This window comes from Protopterus annectens, chromosome 13.part0 (assembly GCF_019279795.1).
Source record: "Protopterus annectens isolate FY-2018-M chromosome 13.part0, PAN1.0, whole genome shotgun sequence".
Lineage (NCBI taxonomy): Eukaryota > Metazoa > Chordata > Ceratodontiformes > Protopteridae > Protopterus > Protopterus annectens.
The window spans coordinates 43,078,874-43,102,236 of record NC_056747.1 but is presented as its reverse complement, the minus strand read 5'-3'; the positions used below and the strand labels follow the sequence as shown (position 1 = coordinate 43,102,236).

At 38.8% G+C, this 23,363-nt stretch overlaps 1 protein-coding gene across 1 annotated transcript in view; it reads right to left on the bottom strand.

Moving 5' to 3' along the window:
- Nucleotides 1-1,697: 1,697 nt before the first annotated feature.
- The window catches only part of LOC122787827, a 47,875-nt gene continuing 26,209 nt past the window's right edge, over nucleotides 1,698-23,363 (bottom strand). Inside the window, exons 3-4 of the mRNA XM_044054739.1 lie at nucleotides 22,866-23,327; nucleotides 1,698-1,861 (exon numbers count right to left, since the gene is read on the bottom strand). Of these exons, the coding sequence (XP_043910674.1) occupies nucleotides 1,698-1,861; nucleotides 22,866-23,327 (626 nt within the window). The remainder of the gene's footprint in view (nucleotides 1,862-22,865; nucleotides 23,328-23,363) is intronic.

The following is a 23,363-nucleotide window of genomic DNA, read 5'->3' as shown; positions in this document are numbered from 1 at the left end:
GTTACCAACAATCTGCCTGTCTCTACTGGGAGGATGAATACTGGTACTATTGGCAATGTACTGACATTGGGAACAAAAGCCACACTTGAATGTTCCAACCTTACCTGTTCTAGTCTTATGGTTGGAACTGCCCCCAAATTCAAACAAATTCTTGAAATTAAAATCGTTCCTATATGTAAATTGTAAAGGTTCCTTGTGTATATGTTCCAAATCAGTGAATTGTTTGAACCTTTCCCATTCTCTTGTAATAGTCTGTTTAATAATGTCCGAGTCTCCTGTATAATCCATAACATATGCTTTTTCCCAACAATTCAGGACATTCTTGTTAGTAATAGGACTAACATCATCCAAGCCCAAGATTGGTGCAAATCTACCCTTTCTCCCCTCCAGTACCTCTTGAAACAAATCACTAACCAGCTTTTCTAGATACCCCCTTTCCCTAAACAAATCCATAATAAATCCAGCATCATTTACAAAGTCAGATACATCAGAGGTCATATGACTGGACCTAACCAGTTGCCCCTTAAGAAGATTCTTTTTCTGAAAAAAGGGGTGACCACTCGTGAAATGTAAATAGGAATTCGAAAAAGTCTTTTTCCGATGAATTTTGGATTTAAAGGAATTATTAGACTTGGTTAAGGAAACATCTAAATAGATGCATTCATGCTTGTTTAAATTGTAAGTGAAATCCAGAAAATTAGTTGTGCTCCTGAGACAGGCTAAAAATTCAAAAAATCTTTCCTGGGAATCTATCCAAAAAATACAAATATCATCCAGGAAGCGTTTATAAAAAACCCAAGACTTGACATATTCACAATTGTTAACAAATAAGTGTTCCCACCATGACAAAACTATATTGGCATAGGAGGGGGCACATTTTGCCCCCATAGCTACACCCCTTTCCTGTTTATAAAATTCACCTTCAAAATACATAAAATTATTTTTCAAGATAACTTCCATTAACAAAAGACATGTTCTAAAATCATCAGGTGAAAGACCACCATTCTCTCTCATACTATCCTCAAGCCATGCAAGACCAATTCTGTGTGGAATAGAACCAAATATGTGTTTTGGAAGTGGTTCCCAAAGAGGTTAGGGGTGGTATGTGGGAAACTAAGCTGGAATACAGGGAACTCTATTGGCAGATTATACTAGAGGCCAACTTGAACCCTGGTCTTAATGATATGGTTTCCCTTCTCCCTGTTCTTAAACTGAGGGCAGCGAAGTTATGACTTACAATTCCATTTTTGTCCATTAGATGGTGCCAAATACATGAGTTAATTTTAACTCATATAGTATATTTTTAATTGATTGTTGGTATTATTTAAAAGTAATTTTATATGTTTTAAATATTTATAAAAATAGGATGAAAAACATCCTTTATACAGTTTTTTCATTTTTTAAAGAATGTTTTTTAAAAATGTATTTTTTAAAAAATGTAATTAATACATGTTTTCCCAAGATGAGTTATTATGGGTAATGACACAATGTAATTGTTTAATTGTTTTATTGCATTGATTGATTGTTTTATTATGTTGGTTATAAAAGGGAGTATTTGTATGAAGTAAGATAAATGTTTTAACTTCTGACGAAGATATTCAAAAACACAGTTCTGAATTACAGCATTAAAGTGTGCTTGGCTGGTTTGTGAATAAAGCCGTTTTTCAATCACCACCGTTGTTCCAGGTCTTGGACCCTTATTTGGCTTCTCTTGAGCGAATTTTGTTTGGTAATGGTTTCAATGAAGCCATATCATTGATGACTGGATATGCATCGGCTTTTAACAAAATAATGCATTTCTGTTCATTGGCTTCAGTTTTATTACCAATGTCACCACCTCTCTTTCCTTCATCTGTTAGCTCTAACAGAAAAAATCTAAATACATGACTTACATCATTACATTCTACATGTTTCGCCAGAGCACTAGTGTTCTTCATATTTCCTACGTCTCTAAGATGTTCTAACACACTTCCCTAAGGGAACTGTTGGTTTTCCCAACATAAAAAACATAACAGACTGTGCAAAAACAGTAAACTAAATTCCGACTACTACAGTCAGCATAAAATGGAAACTCAACAAAACAATCATGAAATGGATGTCTAAACTGAGGACCACCATATAAATACTTGCAAGCACGACAATGTCTGCATGGATAAGTACCGTTACGTTGTGATTCTAATACCATGCCATCAACTCTGTTATCACAGAGTTGTCTCTTCAAAGAAACATTATTCTTTAAAGAGACTAGTGGGGTACGAGGAATATTCTCTCTCAACTTGATATCTGAATATAAGACGTTCCAGTGCTTTTTAATAACATCACATAATATGTTAACATCACTGGCATAGGTTAATGGGAACCTAATGTTCAAGGTAACCTAATGACATCAAGGTAATTCATATAATCCAGGTTAATCACCCAAGTGAACTGCAGGAATGTAGTGGTGGTGTTAAGGTATCTCAAAAACTCTTCCAAAACAACCAGTGACCCATTCCATATCAAGATGATATCATCTTGGTATCTATAATACAGTTTGACCTTAGAATAGTACTGAAACTCAAATACATAATTTCTTTCCCAATATGCCTTTACCATAGTGGCGAATGCCCCTTCTTACTACAGGCAGATAGATGGCCAGGGATAAAGGACAGGACATCCACCTCTCCTGTATTGAAATTAAAAGCCCTAGAAAAGAACAAAATATCTCAAAACATTTGTTAAGCACAAGCACTTTTGTATGTATTTGGCTTTGGTAAACATTTTAGCATTATGTGAATATTTAACATGAGATTTTAAAAATGACTTTGGTTTTAGTTTTATTCTATTTATAAGCATTCATGACACAAGTATGAGACTAATAATTTATCTTTTAATTACAAGTTTTAGTTGTATTTAAGATGCAACAGTTTCAACTGTAACACAGTCATCAAGGGGTTAATTAATGTTCTGTCTCAGTGTTGCTTAGCTAGCTGCCTCTCTTTGCTTACCCAATCAGAGTGTTTTTTATATATATATAAATGGCTGTCTTACATTTTAATGGTGTCTGATGAAGCACTTGTTTAATGAAAGCGCTCACATTTTATTTGTTTTTCTTGTGGATTTTTATCATTAAATACACCTTTGGTTTATCATCACCTGAGTGATTTGTGCCTGCCAGCATTTTTATTTATTTAGTTTGTTTTGCTGCTTCTGTTTTTTTTTTTACTTTGTTCCTGGCTTCTGGCAGCATGGAGTTTTCTGGCAAACCAACAGCTAATGAAGATATTGCACATTTGAATCAGCATGGGGAGGCAAGCGAGCATGCTACTAACTTTCATAATACACCTTTATGCCTCATTTCCGATTCACAGCAAAGTGAATTGAGGCAGGAAGGCACAACACATCTGTGCATGGCAGGAATGAGTTTTTCTGACAACAGGAACTCTCAGAAGGCTGCAGGAAGAAATGGACTAACAGAAACTCTTAACAAGGACATTCCTCAGTTGGAGAAGTGGTTGCGGAATGGGGTTTCATTTAACAGAAGCATTGAATACAATAGCCTTGCTTGGAAGGTGAGCTGACAGATTTTGATGTTAAATTATCACGATGCAAGAAACTCCAACTGGAAAACACCTACCTAAGGGAATGCACTAACTAAAAGTGGTTCCCAAAGTTTTAAGGGTCTGGCGCTTTCCTACTGGTTTACAGCATGACTGTTTTGTACACTGAATTAGTTAACTTATTTGATAAATGTGGGCTCGACATTTTTGAGCTTTTAATTAAACATAACAACAGTGAACTGGAACTGTTATTCAAAGACCTTGCAATTCTAGACTGCCATCCATGAGGATCATGAGTACAGCAACATGAAATTTGAACATTACAGGATTTACATTAACATTGACCAGCACATAACAAAGCTGAAAGCAGGTAAACTGAACAAGCTGGACAGGGATGTTCAGGACTATGCTAATGGTATGGCCTACCCTACCTGGTTCATACAAAAAAAAATAATAATTTAAAGCCCCAAGAGGGGAAAGTAACAAGCAATTACCACACCCTCCTGAAATAACTGGCAATGATGAATGTAGGTTTGAAGAGACTGATGATGTGATTTTAAACTATGATGCTGAATTCCCAGAACTCAGGAGAAGTGAAAGAATTAGGAACAAAAGCCATTACAACAATAGGCAGCAACCACAGGGTGGCTACCAACTACAGGTTTTTCAGGTGGCCAGGCCAAAGAACAGGAACTGGAGAGCTTAGCATCTCCACTAGTGGCTTCTGGTCACCATGTTAATGTTAATGACTCCTTAATTAATGTAAGCACCCCAACACCAGTGGACTCTGTTCAAAATGCAGGTACCTATACAGTGGTTTTTAACCACCAAAAAGACTTTTCAGTACATAATTATTCTACTTTATGTATAAATGAAACTACAGCTGACTTATTGTCTAAGGGAATGTCTTTTGTACCTGGTAAGAGATTTAATGTTGTAGACACTATGTTAGATCTGAAACTTTATTTAAGAAAGTTGAATTTGACCTTACTACATGGTACTACCTCCCAAGCTAATGTCAGTGAAGGCAGCATTTTTAAGATCAGTTCTACCTATAACCCCCCTTTGCACCCAAAACTAGCAATTAATGAAAATGTTTGTGAACTAGATCTGTATCATTTAAATAAGAACAAAATGCAGGCCAGCTCAAACACTTCACAACATGAACCAAAGTGAACATGATTGTTTATTGGAACTGCAAGAACATGATGTCAGGGTTATGAAACCTGACAAAGGGGGAGGGATTGTAATCATGGACTCTTCCACATACAGTGACAAAATGTTGGCTGTTAGACACAGGAAATTACACAGAAGTATCCCTTAATGATGAACTCACTGACATATTTCTAGAAAGAAGAATCAACCTTTCCTTGCATAACTATCTTAACATTATTAGCCCAAGGATACCAGTGTTCTTTGGTATTACCAAGATCCACAAGAACCTATCCGATCCATCTATGAGGCCCTTAGTGGATGGAAGACACTCCATTACCACTGCTTGCACCCAATTTTTAGACCATAAGCTGAAGAAAATATTGCGTAATGAAAGCCAGATTTGTAAAGACTCCTGGGCTTTTTTAGAACAAATGAACAGAACCAGGTATGATGCAAGTGACATCATGGTCACTACAGATGTAAAAGACCTGTACACGGTCATCCCACAAGAAATTGGTCTTGAGTGGGTGGGTGACCTACTGTTGTTATACAAAGTTAACCAGGAGAAAATTAATATAATTTTGGAATTATTAGAAATTGTTTTAAGAAACAACTATTTCTCCTTTAATGGCAGGTACTTTTTGCAGACCATAGGAGTGGCAATGGTTTCAGCTTGTGGTGGGGCATTCGCGAACATGGTAATGGCATATTGGGAAAGAAATTATGTATTTGAGTTTCAGTACTATTCTAAGGTCAAACTGTATTATAGATACCAAGATGATATCATCTTGATATGGAATGGGTCACTGGTTGTTTTGGAAGAGTTTTTGAGATACCTTAACACCACCACTACATTCCTGCAGTTCACTTGGGTGATTAACCTGGACTATATGAATTACCTTGATGTCCACTTATACAAAGACACACATAATGAAATGTATGCTACTAGGATCCATAGGAAAGAGACCTACTCAAACTCGTTCCTGCATTACACTAGCTCCCACCCCAAGCATCAAAAGCGGTCGGTAGTTAAAGGGCAATTAGTTCGAGTATGATCTCCAGAGAAGAAGACTTTCTTATTGAATGTGACAACTTAAAAACTATGTTCTTGAGGAGGGAGTACCCAGCAGACTTGCTTAATGAGCTTATGCAGGAAGTGATAGTTAAAAGAAGAGCAGGGCATTTTAAGCCCATAGTCGGGAAAAACACACTAGACAACAGCCCCTCTGAAGTTGAAGAGGGGAGACCTGAGTTGGAAAAAAGTTCTTTTTGTAGATCTATAGTGTTTACATTCAACTCTGACTCATACCATTTGATGTCCAATTTTTATAAGAACTGGGACATTTTAATGGATGACTTGTACATCAGGGCACAACTAGGAGAAAGACCTATAGTTACATACAGAAGGGGCTCAAACTTAAAAGACGTTCTTAGGAAAGGTTCTGACTACACTAGAACAGGATGTATAGGGATGTACAAATGTGAGTCTTGTAACTGGTGCCACAAGGTGAAATCAGGCAGCAAATTTAAAGTGAATGGTATAGACCATTATGTAAAAGGTAAATATAACTGTCACTCCAAGGCAGTGGTCTACATGGCTACATGTGACCAATGCCTAGCATTTTATGTAGGCAAAACAGAAAGGAAATTTAACGCCAGAATTTATGAACACAACTATGCCATAAGAAAGAATAATATTAATAATGCTTTAGCGAGGCATATTCAGGACAATACTGGCCACAATTTCACATTTAAGGCAACAGACCATGTAGACATCAGTGACAAAAAGCCTTGGGGACTTCAGTTAGAGTTAGAGTTAAAGGAGTTAAGGTGGCAAATCTTACTACAGGCAGATAGATGGCCAGGGATAAATGACAGGACATCCATCTCTCCTGTATTGAAATTAAAAGCCCTAGAAAGGAACAAAATATCTCAAAACATTTGTTAAGCACAAACACTGTTGTATGTATTTGGCTTTGGTAAACATTTTAGCATTATGTGAATATTTAACATGAGATTTTAAAAATGACTTTGGTTTTAGTTTTATCCTATTTAGAATCATTCATGACACAAGTATGAGACTAATAATTTATCTTTTATTTACAAGTTTTAGTTGTATTAAGATGCAACAGTTTCAACTGTAACACAGTCATCAAGGGGTTAATTAATGTTCTGTCTCAGTGTTGCTTAGCTAGCTGCCTCTCTTTGCTTACCCAATCAGAGTGTTTTTTATATGTATATAAATGGCTGTCTTACATTTTAATAGTGTCTGATGAAGTTAACACTTGTTTAACGAAAACGCTCACATTTTATTTGTTTTTCTTGTGGATTTCTATCATTAATTACACCTTTGGTTTATCATCACCTGAGTGATTTGTGCCTGTGAAACTCTGCCTGTCAGCATTTTTATTATTTAGTTTGTTTTGCTTGTTCTGTTTTTTTTTGAGTGGTTAATGAATGTAATGACTGTCTGATGAAGCGGTTGTTTGTGAGACCATGAAAGCGCTAACCTATTTGTCATTAAATTATCTTGCCTTTTTCTGCCTTGTCAAAGTGTATTTTATTTTATTCTCTACATATTTTATGAAGTTAAACCATGAAGTACTCCCAGTTGTCAGACAAGCAAGGAAGATTCTGGTAGAAATGCAGAGCAATGTAAAAGCAGAACTTGACAAAATGGTGAATTTAGGTGTCCTTACTCCAGTAGAACCGACTGAATGGGGATCCTCCATGGTCATAACTCACAAGAAAAGCTCAGATGATATTCGAACATATATTGATCCAAGAGACTTAAAGTGCTTAAATGTCCTCATTATCCAATGTGCACAGTATAAGAAGTAGCCGCTGTTATGCCAAATGTCATTAGTTTTTCAGTCTTACATGCCAAAAGTTCCTTTTGGCAAATTTTGCTGGATTACAAATATTCATTGTTAACCACTTTCAGTACACCATTTGGTAGATACAGATTTTTGATAATGCCATTTGGGCTAAATTCATAGGTACTAGGCTATTGGCCCTAGGGCCTATATAAGCCTAGCCAAAAAGGTACCCTGGCTTTTGCCACCCAAGAAAATTATTTACCTGTGCCCCTGTGAAGCAAAGCCACAAAAGTGATCCTCGGGGTGAATTTCCTATTTCCCATCCAGTCATCAAGATTTTTCTTGAAGAGTGCTAATGAGGAGCTTTGTTTGAAATAGATAGGTAGTTTGTTCCAGAGTATGGGAAGTCTCTGGGACAGGAATCTATCCTTCCAGCATGTTCTGTTCATTGTGGTGACAAGGTTTAGGTCCCTAGAGCATGTAGCTCAGAGGGATTGGGATTTCATTAAGTGGAGCATGTCCAACAGCTCTGGGTTTGACATAACTTTGTATGTTAGGCAGAGATTGCCTCCGAGTAGGTGATATGTGTCGGAGTAAAGCTGGAGTTTTTTGAGACGGTCTGCATAGGGCATCTGTTTGAGGCCGGTAATCCTCTTTGTGAGGTATTTCTACAGCCTTTCCAGTTGGTGTTGTAGATGTCTTGTGAGGTACATACTAAAAGCGGCATTGTACTCTATAATGGATCTAATGAGTGATGAGTAGAGGGGAACAATTACCTCTTTTTTTCTGGATGAGAAACATTTTTTGATGAGGTGTGCCACATAGAAGGATTTCCTGACTACTCTGGTGATGTGATTATCAAAGAAGAGACTACTGTCCACCTGTGTCCCAAGTTCTCTTATCACACTTTCGGTGTTAAGTAGACTACCACATATGTGGTAGTTCATGGGTGCAGTGTTTTTACCAAAAGGGATAACAATGCACTTTTTGGCATTGAGCTTGTCCATGGCTTTGACACCAGGCATCTGTCTCAGTGAGGCCCTTTTGTAGGATGTCCACATGATACGTTCCATGGCAGTGCAGACCAAGCTCATCAAGCTAATGGGGCAGTAGTTCCCAGGGTCCATGGTGGATCCCCCTTTGTGGAGTGGAATAACCATCACTGTGCACCATTCAGTGGGCACAAAGCCTGAGGTGAGGCTATGATTAAACATGGTACTTAGGTGGGGTGCCAGTTAATTCTGTAGTTCATGTAGAACACAGCCTGGGATGTTGTCAGGTCCCATGGATGCTGTGTTCTTGGCTTTGGAGAGTGTGGTTTTTACCTGTGCAGCTGTGATTACAGAAACTTTGCATTCTTCCGATATAGAGATGGGCCCTTTAGGGGGTGAGAGGAGGGTAAAGTTATCACTGAACCTATCTGCCAGGATGTTGGCAATATCAGTTGGTTCTGTATATTTAGTGCCATTGTGCTGTAACTTAGAGCAGATATAAGTGTTGACATTGAGATTCTTGACATAGCTATAGAATGCTTTGTGGTTGTCTTTAGAAACAGTGGTGATTTTGTTTTCATGACTAGCTTTAGAGGATTTTATGAGGGATCTCAGCTTCTTACTCAGGCTGACCAGGGAGTTCCTCCAATCATGGGATTTTACTCTTTTTTTGCAACAGTTTCTTTCTTCTGTTGTAGATTTTGTTTATGGCAGGGGAACACTAGATTGGCTTCCTTTTTTTGGAGGATAACATATTGGTTCTGTTAGGGTTAGCACGATCGATGCACTCATGTAAGTGCCTATAAAGTGCATTTGTGTAGGATTCAGTAGTTGTACCTCTATTGTCCATCTGCATGGGTGTTGTGAAGTTTGCCACTTCTGTCTTAAGAAGCGTGAAGTTGGCTTTGGAGAAATTTTTTACGGTGGTTTCCCTAATGGCAGGTGGGGGTGGGATGTGGATGTCTAGGGTGATTAGCTTGTGGTCGGATTTGACTAAAGAGAAATTGACCTCTGGTGTGGAACACTGGTCACCCATGTTGGTACTGACCAGGTCTAGGATATTGCTGCCCCTGGAGGGGGTGTGGATAAGTTAATCAAAGGCATTGGAATTTATGAATTCCAGAAAACATTGAGCAAAAGAGTTGGTACATGAGTAGTTTTCAAAGTTAATGGTGGGGTAGTTGAAATCACCCATTATTAGGGTGTAAGGTTGTACCCTAGTATTTTCCAGTGTATCAAGAAATGAGGAGTGGGAATCCTGGGGCATGGTGGGGGATCTGTGGCAAGCTACAGTTTGGATTGTGGTCTTGGCCAGAGTTAGTTGCACTTGGATAATCTAGGATGCATTATGCTGAGCAACTAGCCTGGAGATGTGGATATCCTTAATGAATATGGACACACCTCCACCTTTAGTGTTTCAGTCCAGGTTAGGTGGCCGAAAGGTGTTGTATGAATTGTATTCACCATTCACCATTCACCATTGTATTGTATGTAGCCTGGTAATGCAGGGGTGCTGTCTGGAGCCTTGAACCAGGTCTCTGTCACTGCACAGATGTCAATGTTCTCCAATTTAAGGAGTGCCTCGAGTGAGTGCATTTTGAGATTTAGACTTCTAGCATTGAGTAGCATTATCCTCAGATTTTCTTGCTTGCACCTGTTACATTGGAGAATTTGTCATTTGAGCCTTGCCTAAAAAAGGCACTAGAGGGGTGGCAAGAGCCTTAGCCAGTATCTGGAATCCCAAGAGTGACAGGTGCAGGCCATCTCTGGCAAAGCATCGTGGTCTGTCGACCATGTCATCCCAGGCAGACAGATACTGGATCCCTTTAGAATGACACCAGAAGTTTAGCCAATTGTTGAAGTCAATCATTTTGTCCTTGTACTGTGGTATCATTCTGCCAGTGAAGTATTTCAACATGCAGTCAAGCAATTTTTTCTGTTTATCCGTGTGTTATCATAGTAAATGACATTATTGTAGGGAGCAATGGTGAATTCAAACATGATAGAAATCATATGGAAGTTCTAGACCATGCACGTTACCTCAGTCTTAAACTGAATCCCCAGAAACTTAAATTCAAACTGAAAGAAGCTACTTATGTGGGACATTTTTTACCAGTTCTGCCTTACAATCAGATCCATCTAAGCAAACAGCAATTACTGAAATGTCATTTGCAGAAAATGTCACATCCTTATAATGTTTTCTTGGTATGGTCAACTATTTAGGAAAGTTCATCCCAGACATGAGTGAGCTTTCAGCCCCTCTAAGTGAGTTGACACACAAAAATGTAAACTGGCCTTGGTTATAATAACACCAAACAGCATTTGATATTCTGAAGAAGAAAATTGCCATTCCACCCACAATAAGATAGTCTGACGTTCACAAACCTGTGACTCTTTCTTGTGATGCTTCAAAATGCTGCCTTGGTGCAGCATGTCTTTAAGAAGGCATACCAGTAGCCTATGAGTCCAGAACTTTAACTCAAGCAGAGACGAGTTATGCACAAACAGAGAAAGAGCTTTTGACAGTAGTCTTCGCATGCTTGAAGTTCAGTGATTATATTTCTGGCAGACCTATCCAAATAGAGACCGATCACCAACCTCTAGTGAGAATTTTAAAAAGCCAATACATACAGCCGCAGCACACTTGCAATGCATGATGTTAAAATTTCAAAAGTACAACTTCAATATTGTCTACACAAAAGCAAATATTTCTACCTTGCTGATGCTTTATCATGAGCACCCAGGCAAACAACAGAACAGCATGGAAACAAGAAAGCAGACTTTGAAGTCATGGAAGCCAGAAATATTCCTCATCACATCTTGATGAACTAATAAATCACACAGCTTCAGACCCAATTCTCCAGAAGCTGCAACATGTTATCAGTCAAAGATGGCCAGCACGACAAACCAGTATACCACTTGACATACAGAAGTATTTTCCTTACCAAGACAAGCTCATGATGGAAGATGGAATCATCATGAAAGGTCCTAAAGTGGTAATTCCTAATGCATTACAACAGGAATATATAAACAATTTGCATTGTGGTCACCTGGGTACTGATTCTGCCAAAAGAAGGGCAAGAGGCATAGTATTTCAGCCTTCTGTGACAAAAGATATAGAGAAGAAAACTCTAGCATGTTCAATTTGCAACAGCACCAAACAGCACCAACAAAAAGAATCACTTCACCTAAACCAGATTCCTGAATGAACATGGTTGATGATCGCTACTGATATTTTTGAATGGAATGGTCAGCATTACTTAGTGTTGGTAGACTCTTACTCAAATTGGTTTGAAATTGACCTTCTTCCTAACTTAACGATTAGCACTGTCATTACAAAATTGAAGAGACATTTTTCTGTCCATGGTAGTCTGCACAAAGTCATATCTGACAATGATACAGTTTATGTCAGCAGTTCAAGAAATTTGCTGAGCCCTGGGACTTGTCCATGTAACTAGTAGTCCTGAGTATCCACGGCTGAATGGATTAGCTGAGTGTGCAGTTCAGAGTGTGAAGTACTTGTTGGAAAAATCCAAGAGAGATAGTACCGATGTTATCCTTAACTTAATTAATCTCAGAAACATTCCTCAAGATAACTTGCTTGGTTCACCTGCTCAGAGATTGATATCCATATAGACTAGAGCAACTCTTCAGATCAGTAAACAATTATTAGTGCCAAATGCAAAGTGCAACATAATGGTCAAAACTCAACTTTCGAGAAAACATCAGTCACAAAAATTATACTACAATAAGTCCAGTTAACTTCTTAGACCATTAAGACAAGGAGAAGTTGTGAGAATGCAAACATCTAAAGGATATGACTGACTAGGAATAATAAAGAATATTTGTGTAGAACTGAGATATTACATCATACAATCTGAAGGAATGGATTTCAGAAGGAATCTAAGACATATAGGTTCATAGCTTGATACTAGGCTATCTGCCCTAGGGCATTTATAAGCCTAGCCAGAGTGTGTTTGGCTTTCACCACCCTTTTAGATTAGTTGACTGTGCCTCTGTATAGTAGGTCACAGAAGGTAGCCCTTTTAAGGTTAGTTTACTGTACCTCTGTCAAGCAGGGACACAGAAGAGATCCCAGGGGTAAAATTACGATCTCCCATCCACTCGTCAAGATTTCTCTTGAAGAGGGTCAGTGAGGGGCTCTGCCTAACATGGATTGGGATTTTGTTCCAGAGTGAGGGGAGCCTCTGGGATATGAATCTGTCCCTCCAGCATGTCCTATTTATTTCTGTGCTGAGGTTCAAGTCCCTGGAGCATGTAGCTCTAAGGGATTTGGATTTCCTGAGGTGAAGCATGTCCATTAATTCTGGGTTGGACATGGCTTTATATGTCAGATACAGATCACCTCTGAGCAGGCAGTATGCAACTGAGTAGAGCTGGAGTTTCTTTAGCCGAACTGCATAGGACATCTGTTTGAGTCCCTTGATCCTCTTGCTGAGGTACTTTTGGGGTCTTTCCAGTTGCTGCAGGTGTCGGGTAAGGTACATCCCAAATGGGGCATTGTATTCAATTATGGGCCTGATAAGTGATGAGTAGAGGGGCACAATGACCTCTCTTGATCTAGATGTGAACCCTTTCGTGATAAGGTGGGCTATATAGAAGGTCTTTCTAACCATTTTGGCAATGTGATTGTCAAAGGAGAGATTGCTATCTACTTGGGTCCCCAAGTCCCTAATTACTTCTTCCGTACTTAATGGATTACCACCTATGTGGTAATTTGTGGGCACTTTGTTTTTCCCAAAGGGGATGACTATGCACTTTTTGGCATTTAGCTTTAGGCCATGGCTCTGGCACCAGTTATCCATCTCTGTGAGACCCTTTTGGAGGATGCTTGTGTCAGCCGGAGAGTCGATTATGGCACCCAGTTTGCAGTCATCTGCGAACTTGGTCAGCCATAGTCCACCCATGTTAGCCTGTACCTTGGAGAAATATATACCGAATAAGAGAGGTACCAGGACTGAGTCTTGTGGGATGCCACTTGTAACTGGTTTAGAGTCTGACATGGCACCTGCTATTCTGACCATGTGGGTTCTATCCCTGAGCCAGTTTGCAACCCATCTTGTCGCATAGGGGTTGATATTTAAGCTGGTGAGCTTATTTATGATGCCCAAGAGGGGTATTGTGTCAAAGGCTTTTGCGAGGTCCAGGAAGGCTGTGTGGACTACCTTCCCTTCATCTATGGCTTTGGTAACTGTTTCAAAGACATCGACCAGGTTCAAGAGGCAAGATCTGTCCTTAACAAAGCCAAATTGGGTACAATCCAGTGTCTTGAGGTTCCCAATGTCTTTGTTTATGATTTCTATGATGATACACTCCATAGCTTTGCAGACCAGGCTAGTCAGGCGTATAGGGCGATAGTTTCCGGGGTCCATTGTGGCACCACCTTTGTGGAGGGGGACCACTGTTGCTGTATGCCATTCCTTGGGTACATATCCTGTAGTAAGGCTGAGATTGAACAGTGACTTTATATGAGGGTTTAGTTCTTCTTGGAGCTCGTGTAAGATGCAGCCTGGGACACCGTCTGGTCCCACTGATGCTGTGTTTTTTGCTTTGGAGAGGGCAGCTCTCACCTGTGCATCTGTGATCTCAGGAAGGCTACACTCTGTTGGGATAGACATTTGCTCTTTTGGGGGGGAAGGGGGGGGAGTTTGCACTGAACCTTTCTGCCAGGATGTTGGCAATGTCTGTGGGTTCAGTGTATTTTTTGTCATTTTGCACTAACTCAGAGCATATCTGGGAGTTGCCTCTCAGGTTCCTGACATAACTAAAGAAGGGCTTGTGATTATCTTTAGTGTCTTGTGCAATTTTCCTTTCGAAGCTGGCCTTAGATGATTTTATGAGGGATTGTATATTACCAGTCTCAGAATCTGTGATGCAGCAGATTACCTGTACCAATGACTATTTCTCAGACTGACTCTACACCTGTTCAAATTCCAGAGGACAGTGTACTTTCTTTAAATTATCATGATGTAATCCCTGAAGTTCCAGTTGTGAGAGAATCCCCAGAGACTGTTCAGTTGCTAAACCCAAAGTTTTTATGTGACCAGATCTGGTAGCATTTCCAGACCCATTACGAAATATACAGCAACTTGGACTTCAATTCAGATTTGTTCCTGAAATGTTGATGTGACATCTAGATTGTAAAATATCTTGTTCTCCTATTGCATGTTAAACAAATCAAATAAGGAGAATGTAGATCAGAGTGTATATTGTACCTAGTTAGTCACTGTAGCTAGACAGCACATTCATATGAGTTACTGAGCACGTGGAAGATCAGTGCTATTTTGTATAGTCAGCCAGAGTGAATGCAGGCATGAATGGAGATGCCCATGTAAGAGTGGTTGATGTAACAAGTCAGTTATCTTATGAATTTCAATGTATATGTTCCATTTACAGCTCCTGATGTGTTTATGTACACTAAATGACTTGAATGCATAGCCATCCTCAATGTCTCATTTGAATACATGAGACATGTGACAGGGTGTATTAGAGATTGTGACACCCCTGCACTGGCCCAGTAATCAAGGATCCTCAATCATCACCACTGGCAACAGTGGGGAATGTACACACTGGGGGATGACAAGTACACACACAGTAAAATAAAATTTCCCTTAAGAGGACACCGAGACAACAGTCAGTCTGGGGCTGGTTTCTCCCTCTTTCTCCAGAGCCCCAATACACACATGCACACATACACACACACACACACACACACACACACACACACACACACACGCATGTGCTCACGCACACACGCACACACACGCATGCCCGTATGCACACACACACACACACACACACACACACACACACACACACACATACACACACACACACACACACACACACACACCTGGGAAAGGCTAGCACAGGTTTACTAGGTATGACCCTTTCTGCCCAGACTATAAGGTACTTACCACTGCCACCAAAACACCTTATCAGCTACTTTAAGGCCCTTAACAAAGGGTATCCAATCCCACTACTATTAATCCAAATGTTAGTTTGACCAAGCCCCAGGCTATTAGCAGTGGCCTGTACAGTGTCACTAAATACATATGCAAGTACTCTCAGAACCTAAATATGTCTCACAAATATCAGCCAAAAAGATAGATTTAAATATATTTAATAATAAATAATAAATGAACAAGACAATACTCAGTAACTAATCATTTACATCAGAGTTCAAAATCACAGGAAATATCTTAAACAACATTGCAGGACAGTCTCAAATAAATAAAGAAAACATCTAAGCTATACTTTAATATATTCCTATCTGAGACTAAAAGAGTTATTATGCTCTAAAAACTTACTTACAGAACAACAGTCAGGCAGAAGTGGTGAGTGGATGTTTCTAGATCAAAGACAAGATACAAAATGCCCCCCCCTTCTCTCTCTCAGAGAGTTCTTAAATTAATATTGTAAATATTGCTGCTGAGATACTTGCAGCATGACATCACTTTTTGTCACTTAACTTCAGTTCCCAGGCTAAACCCCCTTTGTCAGAAACTAATAACATTGTAGCATCTCCCTGTGAAAAATACATATATGTCAGATGTTTGCAGATCCTGGAAGTCATAAAACAATAAAACATTTCTACATCGCAACATCGCAAACCTAGTAATTACTTCTCTTTCAAGACAATATAAAAAACTTCTACCTCTAGACATTGCGGCTGCTACTGCACTGAAACTGAGAGATAACATCTTTTGTTTATGGCCTAGCTATAAAGTAACTTAACCTCAACTATTCTTAAATTTTGCAGGTTAATCTCTTATTAATATATATATATATATATATATATATATATATATATATATATATATATATATAAACTGTTACAATAGTTCATATACATTTCTGCTCAGTACTTTAAAAATATCTCTTTTGGTCCAGCAGTTTGATATATCCATAACATACAGTTCTAATATAGTTGTAACACAAGCGATTGCATCTTGCTTGTATTCACAAATGACATATAACTAGTTACAAAATTCCAGATAGCTGGCAGGCAGTATCTCCTTTTGTTACATTTCCATATAAAGCATATTAATATTCACAAATGCCATATAATTATTTACAAAATTCCAGATAGCTGGACAGGCAGTGCGACAGGGGTGCACTGTCTGTGTTTGCACATAGAGTATGTAAACTTTCACTTTTACTTTTGTGTTTAGTAATTGGCATAATTACGTGGGTTTAGAAGAATTTTAGAAGATGTGATAATAAGCCAATGGTGTGAATAAAATTATGACATTTCAAGGGTTTAAATGTTAAGCCTAGATACAGTGTCAGGACACACTAATAATAAACTGAATAAATAAATTTCAAAAAAAAATGTAGGCATTGTGTAGGTATGTGTATTTATGTGAATTTTAGATGTGTCTGTGTGCGTATGTATCGTTTTGTGAGGTAGACAAGTAGTATGTACTGCTAGAGGAAATTAAAAATCCTAACAGCACTGGGCACTGCCTTACATCATAGTAGCAGACCATTCTTTATTTTAATTTATTCATTCATGTGCACACCTGTGCTCGGTGTCACCTGCACTAGGAGGGTCTCCTTCCTGAGAAAGCTCTACACAAAGAGGCGCTGTTCACAATGAATAGATTCTCTGGGCTGACAGCCAATCATGCAGTGCCAAACTGGATGCACCAGACATGAGGCAATGATACCAAGGCTCAAAGTGTTTTTCTACTTGTGTTGGCCCTGCCTTATTCAGATAGGTTGGGCTGATGTCACCTCAGCAGATGTACCATGATTCCAGCAGGAAACACTCCTACTTAGAAAGTGTTGTATCCCTCTTGGCTCACTCACCCAGTATAGCGCAAACTCTCTCATCATGACCTATGTACCACCACTAGTGCTCTTGGAACAGCCATGCCTCCAGCACATCCCTACATCTCCTCCTCCTCTCTAAGACACAAGAAGACAAATGCATAATCATTCCTCCTTTATCCATACTGACTACAACAGCTGAAAGAACTGATTTTCAAACTCAGGTACCCTGGGTTGTAATGAGGGCTTTATCCAGCTGTGCTAACAGAGCTAATGGCAGGTCATCAGTTACTATATTCTTTAATAGTGCCCAAACATTCAGCATGTCACCTCTGCCTAGCTGTAGCCATGGTACAAAGGAATAAAGCCTTTACTGTGTCCCAGTTGACCCATGTTTGACTAGCAGCATGAGTGCTGGAGGGACCAGATGGGAGAGTTCAGAAGTTAGCATCTGACACTGGCTTGCTCATCCTGGGGGTAGGGAGGCAGCCCAGGCTTACTGTATTAGCAGCATCATGAGCCTGGAGGGCTCCATGCTCCAAGCAGTATACAATTGGTAAGAAGGTTGCTTATGCATGGAAGTGCACATACACCTTCCAAAGGCAGCAACTGCCAAGCTTGCAAGGCTGCTGAAAGTGGCAGGTGTTATGGCACACTTCCCAGCAGATGTATTGTGCTGCACCAGCATCCCAGATACAGGTCAGTTTGAGTCCAGGGGAGGCCAGTGCAGCTCCAGTAGACCCGCTGTACATAGAGAGGAGCTGGTGGCTGCTGATGGTTAGCTGTGGTGAGCTACCAAAAAATGAATATCACTGTCCCTCTTCCCCTAATCACAAAGGAAAAGATTCTACAGCAGTGGAGATATATTTTGTCTTGATTTAGGTACTTGGTGCATTATCACAAGCTTGTCTACATCCACTCAGCATTATCAGGGATACTCAAGTTCCCCTAAACCAGCTATATTTGAATTATTTGCTCAAACTGTATTGTCAATAGTACTAAAAATTCCTCCAACCAGCTATATGATACTGCTTTCCTAAGACTGCAGTAAAGGATGACATCCTGCAATTGCAAAAGACAGAAACAAACCCACTTACATTATAAAATTAGGTTGAAAGAAAATTTTAAATAAAAAAGCCTAATAAATAGTGTAATACAACAACTATATAAATATGCTGCAAGCTAGTATACTGCAAGCTAGAGTTTTTACTCTGTGATACCTTAAACCTCCTTTAATGGAGGCCAATGGAAATGACCCCTTAAGGACATCAAGTGTTTCAGGTACATGACTTCTGAATGTCCATGACTTTTTTTTTCACATTTTAAGTCTTAGGTTTTCAATTCAGTAATTTGGGCTGGAATAAGCAATTCAGCCCTTTCCAGATTTAAGAATTTCCTCTATAAAATAAAATTTAGTGTAAAAACTTTATCCTTGAAATCTGTTTCTGGCAACCTAAGTGACAATGACCCCAAAGATCCAACCTTTTTCAGTTATCTTCTCCCTGTCTATAAACAGACTACCAGCTAACTTACCTCAGCTGCCCACCATCCTATCCTGCCCATCACATAAAAAATGAAAATATAACAAGAACAAGACCTGCAGTAAATTCCTTCCTAATCATTTGGTAGCAAATTACTTCTAAACACTAGGAAAAGTAAAGCAATTGTTTTTGGATCTTTGCAACAACCAAGTACCCGGGCAATACAGAGCACTTTAGATATTTAGGTATCTGATTAGATGAGTAACATGACATTCAGCATCATGTTTATGTGCTGTTTTGGACAAAGAAAGTCTCACACTTTCTATCCCCAAAAGGCAGAACAACACAAGACAAAAGAAGACTCCTCAGCCGCCTAGAACATGGGCAGCCATCAACTGCATTAATCTGTAGAAACGTAGAAAAACTAAAATGTTTTCCTTCTTTACTTTATACCTTCAGATTGTTACACATTTGTAAAGCTACAACCCTACATGTATGACAGAAAGTCCATGTGCCAGGTTAGAAAAACTGATTAAAATGTGATACATTCTGTTGTTTCCCTTTTTTCAAAATTATGAGATATTTTTATAAAGCTGTATGTTGTGAAGGGTGAGGTTGTTGGAGATGGGAAAACGTTAGTGAATTAATTTAATTTCAAATATGCTTTCCTGAATTCTGAATATTCTGCAGTATATATCTATTGATTTGCTTCCATAGTGCATTAGTGCATTACACAACTCGGCCAACTCAGCTCTAAAATACATCCCTGCAAAGTACTGAACCCAGGACCCTCTGAACTACAATTCAGTGCAATACACCACTAGGCCAACTTAGCTCCTGACAATTCCTGTCTAATGTTAGCAATTACTGACAAATTAAGAAATGTAAAAAGTTTTGTTCTGAGTAGAACGTTATATCATAGAATTTGGAATTCATGCCTAATATGGAAAGTCATAAACAAGTAGTCAGAAGATTACAGTTAGCAAAATTAATGCTGTAGTGCTAATTTTTAATTGGTCAATGCTTGCTCTATGATTGCTACAATAATGCTGCTTTTAATGAAAGAAAGTATAAAAAGTCCAGTATTCCCTAGTTCGAGGAGACAGGAAGTTGATTTCCTAGTCTTCCATGTACACGTTTCTCTTTGCAATAAAGGAAATTATTATTTTCTGCTGAACTGTGTCATGTGGAAGTTATGATTACCTTAACAATGTAAGTGCTTATTGGCAGTATAGCAACTGCCTTATGCTTGCCAACTGTTCACTGCCTTTACAAACTGATAGTACTACTTCCAAGAAATGTAGCTATTTAAGAAACATGAAGACAAACACTTCCCATCTGCCCACTATTGGAAGCATTGTATCTCCACTTCATCAGACACATTCAGAAGTACTGCTGGCTCAACCAGCACCCCGTGCTGGTCCCACAAACCAGCATCCCATCCCCTGCAGTTTTTAATTATAGCTATATTAGGCTTAATGGCTTTAGCATTTGCTGCTCCTCAAATGGTGCCCTTTTTAGGCAAGCCCAAAGTCAGACAGCATTGTGGTGGTATTATTCATTGCTTAGAAGTCAAACAGAAAGATGCCAGAACTTAAGGCTTTCCTACAACTCAAACACTTTCAAATCAGTGTAGTTACTGAGACATGTGATCGATTCAATGACAGCACTCTACACAAGGGTTTACCACATGTCATGCTTTTAGGCCTTTGGGTGACTACAGGGGATTATCAGTATTTGTCAGAAACATCATCAGCTCAAGCTAAATTACTCATGTCCCTAACATGGAGCCCTTGGAGATCCAAATTACCCTTAAGAATTTCATCTTGTACTTTATTGGTAACTACAGATCCACATTAATATCCAACTGATGGAAATTAATACCATTTAGGGGTTAACTATCAAACCAAACATGTTATTCCTATGGGACTTCAATTACCCAAACACTAACTGGCACACTTACACTTCTAAAAATGGATATGCACATTTCCTAGACTTTGTTAATACCTGTGCACTGGAGTAAATTGCAAAACTATTCACCAGAGGCACTAATATCCTTGACCTGGTCATTATCAATGTAGCCCTCACATGCATCATACCACACATCTCCTCATCCTTAGTTAAATATGACCACAGAACCGTTATCTTCTCTGTTAGACTTAATGGTACCACCCCAACACCAAATGAGACCATTGTTAGAGACTTGTCCATGACAAACCTACTTCAGTTTGTGGAAGACTACGCAAAATTTCCAACAATCCCCTGAAACTTGACCCATTTGAGAGGGCTGCTACATTCACATTTTTACCAGCATCTGAACAGCTGCATAGAAAGGTCTGTACATCTATGCCCTAAACATAATACCAAATTCAGGAATAAACCTCACTATTTGAACTCCTATTTTAATAATCTACGTAAAAAAAGAAGAAAAACAATTAAATGTAAGAATTCCTATAACTCTGCCTCAAGACTATGCTGAAGGATGCCAGCAGAGAACATAAGAGTGCTATTATAAAATGTAAAGCAGACAATGAACTTAGGCTCACTACAGATAATAAATTAAACTGCAAATTATTCATTTATTTGTCTTTTGCTAACTGGGTTAGTCCATTGGGGTGGGGGCGCATTTTCAGTGGAGACCTGAGGAGAAAAGCACCACTAACACATAATAAAAAAAGATGATGCTAAAAAAATAATACACATATAACACAACAATACCAAGTTACATTGCAAGTCTATAAACATAAAAATTGGCAAGATAAAAAGACATCTGAGTAACAACATTAATGCCTTGTAGAAGTCATTAAAAAGTATGCATTTTGTGCATGTACAGCAACAAAACGATAGAGGTCCAGTTGGTGAAACCAAATAGAGGAATAGTAAGTGGAGTGCAGAGAAGAATGAAACCAAATAGAGGAATAGTAAGTGGAGTGCAGAGAAGAATGAAACCAAATACAGGAATAGTAAGTGGAGTGCAGAGAAGAATGAAACCAAATACAGGAATAGTAAGTGGAATGCAGAGAAGAATGAAACCAAATAGAGGAATAGTAAGTGGAGTGCAGAGAAGAATGAAACCAAATAGAGGAATAGTAAGTGGAGTGCAGAGAAGAATGAAACCAAATAGAGGAATAGTAAGTGGAGTGCAGAGAAGAATGAAACCAAATAGAGGAATAGTAAGTGGAGTGCAGAGAAGAATGAAACCAAATAGAGGAATAGTAAGTGGAGTGCAGAGAAGAATGAAACCAAATAGAGGAATAGTAAGTGGAGTGCAGAGAAGAATGAAACCAAATAGAGGAATAGTAAGTGGAGTGCAGAGAAGAATGAAACCAAATAGAGGAATAGTAAGTGGAGTGCAGAGAAGAATGAAACCAAATAGAGGAATAGTAAGTGGAGTGCAGAGAAGAATGAAACCAAATAGAGGAATAGTAAGTGGAGTGCAGAGAAGAATGAAACCAAATAGAGGAATAGTAAGTGGAGTGCAGAGAAGAATGAAACCAAATAGAGGAATAGTAAGTGGAGTGCAGAGAAGAATGAAACCAAATAGAGGAATAGTAAGTGGAGTGCAGAGAAGAATGAAACCAAATAGAGGAATAGTAAGTGGAGTGCAGAGAAGAATGAAACCAAATAGAGGAATAGTAAGTGGAGTGCAGAGAAGAATGAAACCAAATAGAGGAATAGTAAGTGGAGTGCAGAGAAGAATGAAACCAAATAGAGGAATAGTAAGTGGAGTGCAGAGAAGAATGAAACCAAATAGAGGAATAGTAAGTGGAGTGCAGAGAAGAATGAAACCAAATAGAGGAATAGTAAGTGGAGTGCAGAGAAGAATGAAACCAAATAGAGGAATAGTAAGTGGAGTGCAGAGAAGAATGAAACCAAATAGAGGAATAGTAAGTGGAGTGCAGAGAAGAATGAAACCAAATAGAGGAATAGTAAGTGGAGTGCAGAGAAGAATGAAACCAAATAGAGGAATAGTAAGTGGAGTGCAGAGAAGAATGAAACCAAATAGAGGAATAGTAAGTGGAGTGCAGAGAAGAATGAAACCAAATAGAGGAATAGTAAGTGGAGTGCAGAGAAGAATGAAACCAAATAGAGGAATAGTAAGTGGAGCATAGAGAAGAATGAAACCAAATAGAGGAATAGTAAGTGGAGTGCAGAGAAGAATGAAACCAAATAGAGGAATAGTAAGTGGAGTGCAGAGAAGAATGAAACCAAATAGAGGAATAGTAAGTGGAGTGCAGAGAAGAATGAAACCAAATAGAGGAATAGTAAGTGGAGTGCAGAGAAGAATGAAACCAAATAGAGGAATAGTAAGTGGAGTGCAGAGAAGAATGAAACCAAATAGAGGAATAGTAAGTGGAGTGCAGAGAAGAATGAAACCAAATAGAGGAATAGTAAGTGGAGTGCAGAGAAGAATGAAACCAAATAGAGGAATAGTAAGTGGAGTGCAGAGAAGAATGAAACCAAATAGAGGAATAGTAAGTGGAGTGCAGAGAAGAATGAAACCAAATAGAGGAATAGTAAGTGGAGTGCAGAGAAGAATGAAACCAAATAGAGGAATAGTAAGTGGAGTGCAGAGAAGAA